The sequence below is a fragment of the Emiliania huxleyi genome (genome assembly GCF_000372725.1).
Source record: "Emiliania huxleyi CCMP1516 unplaced genomic scaffold EMIHUscaffold_1062, whole genome shotgun sequence".
Lineage (NCBI taxonomy): Eukaryota > Haptophyta > Isochrysidales > Noelaerhabdaceae > Emiliania > Emiliania huxleyi.
This window is the reverse complement of record NW_005202036.1, coordinates 513-9,768: the sequence shown is the minus strand read 5'-3', so window position 1 is coordinate 9,768 and position 9,256 is coordinate 513. Positions and strand designations below refer to the sequence as shown.

Genomic DNA, 9,256 nt, shown 5'->3' with positions numbered 1-9,256 from the left:
TCGGAGACGATGTAGTCGACGAAGCCGGCGATCCTCGGGATGACGACGGTGTCGAGCGCGTTGACGCGGCGCGAGGTCACCTGGAGGGGCGGGGTGGCGCGGGGTGAATAGAGGGAGGCCACGCGCTCGAGGAAGGGGGCGGGGGGGGCATGCTCCGCGGCTCCACGCCGGCAGCCGCCGCGGCACCGGGGGGTGCGGGCCCCGGCTGGTGTGCGTGGGTGGGCCGTGTGCGCGTGCGCGTGCGGCCGCCCTCGCCTTGATGGCCTCGTCGAGGATGAGGAAGGAGGTCTGCAGCGTCGCCAGCTGGATGAGCGTGTCCACGCACGCCGAGAAGGTCTGGCGCGCCTTGGTCACCTGCTGCCCTCCCCGCGCGAGGCCCGTGTAGTCCACAGGCGCGTCTGCCATGTCGACCGCCTTGAAGACGGGCACCTGCGGACGCGACGTGACCGTGTCGGCGGACGGGTCCGGGGCGTGCCGACGGCGGGTGCGAGCGGAGGCGGTGGGCGAGGCGTCTCGGAAGTGTCGCCGGCACCTTTACTCCTGCGATGTTGTCCACTCTCGTCTCGACGCGCTTTTGCGCCGTGCCGACGCTCTCTATGATGGCCGACTTGATGTCGCCCGCCGCGTACTTCACCTCCGCCATCGCAAAGTTGCCGTCCTTGAAGGCCTTGCCCATCGCCTCCTTTGCCTTAAGGATTGTGGTCAGCAGCGCGCGCAGCCGCATCGTCAGCGCGTCCGCCTGTGCGCGAGAGGTCGATGGTTGGGCCGGTGGTGCGGCGGCAGGTGGCGGGCCGGCGCGGCGCGGTGGCGGGACGGGCGGCGGCGGCGGACCTTCTTCTTGAGCAGCGAGTGCCCCTTCTTGGCGCCGACCAACTTGAGCTTCATGATCTGCGGGCGCGGCGAGGCGGCGGACGCTCAGCCGCGTCGACGGGGCGGAGGGCAGCAAAAAGGACATGGGCGCAGGCCGCGCCTGCAGGTTCTGGCGCGTCGGGAAGGGCCGCGCAGACGACATGTTGGCGGTGGCGGTCGGGAGTGGTGCACAGCCACAGGTGAAGGCGGAATTCTTTTCAGTGCGTTGCCAGTGCGCGCCAGTCCGGTGCCCCGTGTCGTGCGAGGGAGCTTGTTGCGAAAATCTTTTCAGTGTTTGTGTTAGGTTTTCGGATCTTCTGTGTTGTCTGCGAGTCGAGGCACACGCACGCACGCTCGAGGTCTCTTGGAGCAGAGCCCCGCCCGGTTAGGCTGCTGCTCGTTCTCAGGGTGGCATATTCCTGTTCACACCCACACACGGGGTAATCACCTCCCGCTCCCCCATGAATGTGAATCGCCGAACTTGAACGGCGGGCGCTTGACGAACCAGGGGGGAACGGGCGTGGCAACCACAACCACGTCGGGCGTGGTTGTGGCAACTCATGATCGAACCAGCGACTCATAGAGTCGAACCACGACTCATAGAGTCGAACGTAACCACGGCGGACGTGGTAGTGGCAACCACGGCGGACGTGGTTGTGGTCGGTCATGATAAAACCGGAAAGGAATAACAAAAGCCACCCCCACGACTGAAAAGTCTTAATGGACCTGTCCTAGACTCTGTGGCTGAAGTAGCGTGTGCGTCGAAGCCACAAGAGGGCTGGCGTCGTCCGGAGTTCCTTGATAGGGGGGTTGGCGTATTTTAGTTTCCTTGAACGGTTGATGAGACTGTGAAACGATCGCCGCAAGGGGCGTGAACGCACAAGTGCGTAATGACCGCAAGTGGTCGTGAACACCCCAAGGGGTGTGAAAGTAAATACTCCACTTATTTACAGATACCATACCAGCAAAGTACCCGAATCCAACTGCACGTGCCCAAGCGCACACCGGCCGGAGCGCCACCGGGGGGTGCCGCCCTCCCGTTCATGAGCCCAACAACACGAACGCTATCCATCCTCACCGGCCCCCATCCCCGTGGTCGGCCTCGCTCGCCGCGCCAAGCCGCGGCCCGGTCGTCCGCCCGGCGGCCAAGCCCAAGGGCGGGGAGGGGGCCACCCGCGCTCGCGCAGCGTGGTAGCGGCGGATGCGTCCTGATCGACGCGTTTCAATACGCCATTACCGGTTGCCGAACCGGTGTCATCGCCTACAATTGGGCGATATCCCACAAACAGTGGCCAGGGGCGGGGCTTGCATTTTTGCCGTCGCCTGTCGCCGCTACAGCGCAGCAAACCTATTCTTCTCAGAGAGAGTTTCAGCAATAGCCCTTCTCTTTTCTCGCGTTTTCCTCCGTTTCGTCTTTCGCCGTTACAGTAACTTGAAGCCCGAACGGTGTTATTTCCTCGAGCGCCGGATAAGCGATTCACAGATAGGGTGATAAGAAAACAAGAACCTCTTCACACGAAGGCCGTGACCACGTGTTTCTCGGCTCGCCCTCGCCCGGCCCAGCGCTATGCCGGCGCGTTCGCTAGAGGCTGCTGCCGCAGAGCGGAGGCGCGTGCGTCGCCTCGCTACTCTCGCGGCGAAGTAGCTGCCGCCGCCGAGACGCGACGCGGCGTCTGCCGAGGAGAGAGAGCCAGCGCGGCGGTCGCCGACGCCGCCTTCGAGCTGTGTGCCACTTCTCGGGTGCACGAACAGCTCTGCGCGGCAGCAGCATCAGCAGCCGCCGCACCGCCACCCGCCTCGCGCCTGTCGCGGCCGGAAGGGAGCACGCCGACGCTGATGTGGTACCGAGGGCCGGAGCCCGACTCTCGTACAGTCGAGCGGCTCCGAGGCGAAGCGCTGACACCACAGGGCATGCCGCGCAAGGAGAGCGCGCCTCGAGGCCGGCAAGTGCGCGTACGTGCCGCGTAGCCGTCGGCGAGCAGGAAGTCGTGGAGGCGCGCCTCGAGTTACCATTCCCTCTCCTTCTCCAGCACCGGCCACAGCTTGCTGCCGTCGTCGAACTTTTCGTACTCGAGCAGAAACACGTCCTCGAGCGTCGGCTCGCGGCGTCCGTTCGCCTCCGCTCGCACATAATGGTGGTAGCGAGGGAGGTGCAGCGGCGGCAATGTGTACGACTCATACGGCTTGTCGTTGAGCGCGGCAGCGAGCGAGGCGGTCTCCGCGAGGCCCGTCAGCTCCAGATTGCGCTCGCGAGCCTTCACCACCTCGCCGCTGCCGTCCAGCTCCACCTTCCACCGCTCACCGTCAGCTCCCGCGAGACGGCCCACCTTACCGTTGAGCTCGGTACGGCTCGCGAGGTCGCGCAACGCGACTCTCTGGCCTTGAAGGCGACGCACCTCTTGCGGCGTGCGGCGCATGGGATGTCGCAACGACCAGTCGGAGATGAGCGCGAGATGTTGTTCACACAAAAACACAACCCCGGACCCACATCACACCTAGAGCAACCCTGCGGGAGAACTTCTCGGCGGTGGTTCCGCTAGACGTCAAGAAAGACAGGAAGAAACCAGTGCCAAAATGCGGCCAGCCGCACAAGTTGAGTAACACAAACACCGAAGCTGCAGGCTGTGGCTGCAGCCAGCACAAAGGACAGACAGCCCCACAACACACGCCTCTCCACGCACCACACGCTCCGCCAAGCGCGCCTCGCCCCGCAACGCGGCGCGCAAAGGCGCCGTGCACGTACACGATGGACTGCCGCCGCTCCGGCACCGACGGCCCGACCGACTCCACCCTGAGCCGGGTGCCTGCTCGGCAGCGTGTGGTAGGTGCACGGTGGGCGGCGGCGGGAACGGAGCCGCGGCTGGAGTGAAGGGCGACCGCCGCCGCCGCACCACCACCACCAGCGACGATTGTTCGCGGCTCGCCCCCGCCGCCAGGCGCCGGATCGGCAGTGAGGCTCGCGGCGGCGCAGCGTAGGCGCGCCTAGAGCCACACGGGCCGCCGACAGCCCCCCCCCCTCCTTTCATGACGGTCGCTCTCGCTGCCGGCCGATGAACCCTCGCCGCCACCGCACCAGCGACACCAGCGACACCGGCCGCGGCTCGCCTCCACGCGCCGGCTCGGAAGAGGGGCTGTCGACGGCACAGCAGCGGCACGCCTCGGCGCTCGAGCCGCCGACAGCCCCACTCCTCGACGTGACGGCCGCTCCCGGAGCCAGCCGGTGCGCGCCCGACCCACGCCCCCTCTCGCACCCCTCAGACCCCCCCTGCGCGGCGCACCTATCCGTTGTGCGCCGGCTCGAACGCCTATCGCCAAATCGCGACGTTTGAGCGCAGCGCACGCGTCCCACACGTCACGCGCGCGCAGGAGAGCTTGCGGCGGTGCTGTAGCGTGTACTCGCCGAGGGCATCGCGCCGAAAACCCCGCGCGTTCCGCCCCAGCAGAGGCTGCAGCCGATGCGACAAAAACACCACTGTAAAACGGTGAGTACTTGGGGTTGAGTGGGCTTGCTTGCTCCCTTAGCCGGGAGCAAAAATGCAAGAATCGTGGAACAAGTACATGCACGCCTTGCATGGCAACACTGTTGGCACGCGGAGCACTGCAGCACGCGATGCCGAAACACACCAGGCGCAAGAGCCGCACCAGGCGCAAGAGCCACAACAGGCGCAAGAGCCACAACAGGCGCAAGAGCCGCACCCGGCGCAAGAGCCACAACAGGCGCAAGAGCCGCACCTGGCGCAAGAGCCACAACCGCGGGCGCAAGAGCCACCACCGGCGCAAGAGCCACTTCAGGCGCAAGGGCCATCACAGGCGCAACAACCGCCAACACTGGATCGGGACCAGCCGCCAACCGACCGAGAGCCGCAGCCGCAAGAGGCACCCCAGGCGCAAGAGCCACCACAGCCGCAAGAGGCACCGCAGGCGCAAGAGCCACCGCAGCCGCAAGGGGCACCACCGACGCAGGCGCCACCGCAGGAGGCAAACCCGGCGCAACTGCCGTCGCAAATCGACATTAATCAGATCGCTGCAGCCATCGCAGCCGCCAATGCGGCGGCTACCCGCATTGACCGAGAGGCTAGCGCTGCCGCCGCCCGAGCTGAAAGGGAGGCGATGATTGCTGCCTTCGCCACCGCCAGTCGCACGGGCCATGAAGAGGCGATGACCGATTTCGCAACGGCCCTGCGCAATGCCCTCTCTAATGAGGGTGGAGCCACACGGGGCTCACTCTCAGCCAAGGTCACGCGCACGTACGACGCGGACATCCCAAAGCTCGAGGGAAAGAACATCACCCCGCAAATGATGGCGGAGTGGTTGGCGCGCTTCACGGCTTGGGCCAAGATAGAGGGTATCTCTGAGTACACCCTCGGCCCAGCACCGCCGGCTCCGACAAGCGTAAAGGAGCTCCAAACGCACAAGTCGAACCTCCAAGAGGGACTCAAGTACATCTGCGCGGCGATCGCCGACCCTGACCTCAAGCAATCGTTAGCTAAGCGCGCCGGCAACAGCGGTGTGCATGCGATGGAGATTCTGAAGGCGGACTTCATGGGCGGCCAACAAGTCCAGCCCATCCTACGGCAGATGCTGCGCGACATGCGCCTACAGGCGGAGCAGAGCCCACAGGTGTTCAAAAACAACTGGCTCTCTCGCGTCGACGACCTCGACCCAAAGCCGTCGGCGGCGGAACTCTATGACAACTTTGTCTTCTCGGTCAACGCTGAGACCGAGGGCATGTATGAGTCGTGCATCAGCGGTGTTGGCATATTGCTCGGAAAGCCGACAGATGACTACAAGCAGCACGTCGACAAGCTGGCCGAGAACATGCAAGATTCGCTGACGCGGGAGACAAAACTCCAGTCGACGAAAGTTCAACACGCGCGGTTGTTGTATACTGCACCCGAGAGGCGGGCTGACAAGCCAATGAGGGGGCCAGAGAAACCTCGTGATCGGCAGGGGCGCGACGACGGGGACAGACGCCAAGAGCGAGACAAGCCTCCCCCGGGATCCTCCAAACCCACCGCAACGTGGGACTCGGGCCTACAGGGCCGTTGCTCCCGTTGCGACGGTAACCACAACAGGAGCGAGTGCACTCAGCCGGTCACGCGGTGCCCGTACCGCTTCCCAAACGGTGAGGTCTGTGGCAAGGACCATCACATCAAGCACTGCTGGTACAAGAACCCGAAGCTGTGCTACAGCAAGAAGATCCGGGACGAGATCCTGGAAAAGATCGCCGACTCAGCTTCCAAAGCAAATGAGGAGCAAGATGACGGTGTTGTTCAGCACTACCTCGCCACGGCCGAGGACGAATACTACGAGGGTGAATCTGCAGATGGCATTGAAGAGGCATAGGACAATTTGCCTGCCGCCCCTGCAACGGACAGGCGCTGGGACTCTCCTCTCACGCATGAATAGACATGACGCCCACCCATACAGAGGTGGTGAGCAGACGGAGGTTGCGTCGCCGTACTCATTCAGCATGACACCATAGCTTAGGAACGAGCTAATACATATGCAACGACTAGGATGTTCGGGCATCGGCTAGTCGTTGGGGGGGTGCGCTGCTCGTTCTCAGGGTGGCACATTCCTGTTCACACCCACACACGGGGTAATCACCTCCCGCTCCCCCATGAATGTGAATCGCCGAACTTGAACGGCGGGCGCTTGACGAACCAGGGGGGGAACGGGCGTGGCAACCACAACCACGTCGGGCGTGGTTGTGGCAACTCATGATCGAACCAGCGACTCATAGAGTCGAACCACGACTCATAGAGTCGAACAGGACCACGGCGGACGTGGTAGTGGCAACCACGGCGGACGTGGTTGTGGTCGGTCATGATAAAACCGGAAAGGAATAACAAAAGCCACCCCCACGACTGAAAAGTCTTAATGGACCTGTCCTAGACTCTGTGGCTGAAGTAGCGTGTGCGTCGAAGCCACAAGAGGGCTGGCGTCGTCCGGAGTTCCTTGAGAGGGGGGTTGGCGTATTTTAGTTTCCTTGAACGGTTGATGAGACTGTGAAACGATCGCCGCAAGGGGCGTGAACGCACAAGTGCGTAATGACCGCAAGTGGTCGTGAACACCCCAAGGGGTGTGAAAGTAAATACTCCACTTATTTACAGATACCATACCAGCAAAGTACCCGAATCCAACTGCACGTGCCCAAGCGCACACCGGCCGGAGCGCCACCGGGGGGTGCCGCCCTCCCGTTCATGAGCCCAACAACACGAACGCTATCCATCCCCACCGGCCCCCATCCCCGTGGTCGGCCTCGCTCGCCGCGCCAAGCCGCGGTCCGGTCGTCCGCCCGGCGGCCAAGCCCAAGGGCGGGGAGGGGGCCACCCGCGCTCGCGCAGCGTGGTAGCGGCGGATGCGTCCTGATCGACGCGTTTCAATACGCCATTACCGGTTGCCGAACCGGTGTCATCGCCTACAATTGGGCGATATCCCACAAATCGTGGAACAAGTACATGCACGCCTTGCATGGCAACACTGTTGGCACGCGGAGCACTGCAGCACGCGATGCCGAAACACACCCGGCGCAAGAGCCGCACCAGGCGCAAGAGCCACAACAGGCGCAAGAGCCGCACCCGGCGCAAGAGCCACAACAGGCGCAAGAGCCACAACAGGCGCAAGAGCCGCACCTGGCGCAAGAGCCAGAACCGCAGGCGCAAGAGCCACCGCAGCCGCAAGGGGCACCACCGACGCAGGCGCCACCGCAGGAGGCAAACCCGGCGCAACTGCCGTCGCAAATCGACATTAATCAGATCGCTGCAGCCATCGCAGCCGCCAATGCGGCGGCTACCCGCATTGACCGAGAGGCTAGCGCTGCCGCCGCCCGAGCTGAAAGGGAGGCGATGATTGCTGCCTTCGCCACCGCCAGTCGCACGGGCCATGAAGAGGCGATGACCGATTTCGCAACGGCCCTGCGCAATGCCCTCTCTAATGAGGGTGGAGCCACACGGGGCTCACTCTCAGCCAAGGTCACGCGCACGTACGACGCGGACATCCCAAAGCTCGCGTTGTCATCGTCGGTGCGCTGGACACCCTCGCAGCCGGGGAACACGGCGAGATGGGATGGCGACAGCTGGTCCAGCACGTGCGTGAACACGGCGTGCTCTTGGATGTGTGCCAGCCCAACATGGCTGACTTGACAGGCCAGCTGGAACAGATTGTTCAAGCAGCCAATGGTGTCGGCTCGCAGGCCACCGTGGTTGCGGACAGCTCGCAGGAAGCGGGCAGCGTCACACCCACGCGCAATGTCAGGCAGCGCACGGGCTGACTTCGCTCTCGGTCTTGCATGGGTGTCCAAGCAGCCGCATCCTGAACTTGGTTTCTCCTCTACTGGTCGATAACCGCTTGTGTCCGAAAGTAGCTACCACCTACTTCTCGAGAAGTGTCGCCTCCGCAGCTTCATAATTTCATGTTCCTGGACACGTGGCCGCGAGACACGTGGCTGGCGAGCGGGTCGGCCGCCTGCACCCGGGTGCACGAGTCGCTAAAACGGTTTCATGTGCCCGGGCCGCTTCGGCGGTTTCACGAGCGACCGGCGTGTACCAGTACGTAAATATGGCAAGCACTGCTGTGTAGCGGGGCTCATGCGTCCAAGCTCATTGGCGCTGCGCGCTGGTCTATGTGAGAGGTACGTTGAGGTGCGAGCCCTGGAGGCCCTGTTCACAGAGACCTTGTGATTGAGAAGAAAATACCTCCTAGATATGACGCTTCACTTCACCTAACCCGAACGAACGCCGACGACCCGCGCGCTCTAGGACGTAGGGCACCCTAATCCCTATCCCTTAACCTACGCTACGCCCCCCTACGGGCTACGCCTACGAAACCCCGACCCTAACGTTGAAGGGAAAGACCCCCCACCGCAAATGTCTTCACCCTTTTCGCAGGGGCTCCGCGCCTGCAGATTTCGAAATAATTCGACAAAATCCTGTGGTTAAAGCCTTGGGCCAGGTACCAATTTTGTCGAATTTATTTCAAAATCTGCAGGCGCGGAGCGCCTGCGAAAATTTTGAAGAAATTTGCTGCCGGGCCTGATTTTCATCAAGATCTTTCACATTTGCGGTGTGGAGTTGGGGGGTGGGTTAGGTTAGGGTTATTAGGGTTAGCGTTTAGCGAGGGTTAGGGTTAGGGTTAGGGTTAGGGTTAGGGTCAGGGTTAGTCTTGTTGTGTCTGTATATGCCAGCGTTGCAGGGTTCTGCGCTGGGATCTGGCCCCACAGCGCCGACTAAGACTCAGCCCCGCACGCTGACCTAGGGTTAGGGTTAGGGTTAGGGTTAGGGTTAGGGTTAGTCTTCTTGTGTTTGTATGCCAGCGTTGCAGAGTTCTGCGCTGGGATCTGGCCGCAGCGCCGACGAGTAAGACTCAGCACCGCACGCTGACCCCACCAAATGCCGCCTCAGGG

General features: G+C 63.1%; 3 protein-coding genes across 3 annotated transcripts; 2 read left to right on the top strand and 1 right to left on the bottom strand.

The window, feature by feature from the left end:
- Positions 1–255: 255 nt before the first annotated feature.
- Positions 256–1,032, bottom strand: ATPVD1 (vacuolar H+-ATPase V1 sector, subunit D; the record flags this gene model as incomplete). Its single annotated transcript, XM_005792619.1, has 4 exons — positions 971–1,032; positions 832–888; positions 533–739; positions 256–429 (listed from the first exon to the last, which is right to left on the bottom strand). Coding segments are annotated over exons 1-4 (480 nt in total), but the record flags the coding sequence as incomplete, so codon positions are not given.
- Positions 1,033–2,422: 1,390 nt separating this feature from the next.
- EMIHUDRAFT_446787 (hypothetical protein) lies at positions 2,423–4,344 on the top strand. Its single transcript, XM_005792618.1, has 2 exons — positions 2,423–2,652; positions 3,869–4,344. The coding sequence occupies exon 2, from the start codon at positions 3,900–3,902 to the stop codon at positions 4,176–4,178; it is 279 nt and encodes a 92-aa protein (XP_005792675.1). The 5' UTR covers positions 2,423–2,652; positions 3,869–3,899; the 3' UTR covers positions 4,179–4,344.
- Positions 4,345–7,055: 2,711 nt separating this feature from the next.
- On the top strand, positions 7,056–8,125 carry EMIHUDRAFT_251235 (hypothetical protein; the record flags this gene model as incomplete). Its single annotated transcript, XM_005792617.1, has 2 exons — positions 7,056–7,877; positions 7,979–8,125. The coding sequence occupies 2 exons, from the start codon at positions 7,056–7,058 to the stop codon at positions 8,123–8,125; spliced, it is 969 nt and encodes a 322-aa protein (XP_005792674.1).
- Between the last annotated feature and the right edge of the window lie 1,131 nt (positions 8,126–9,256).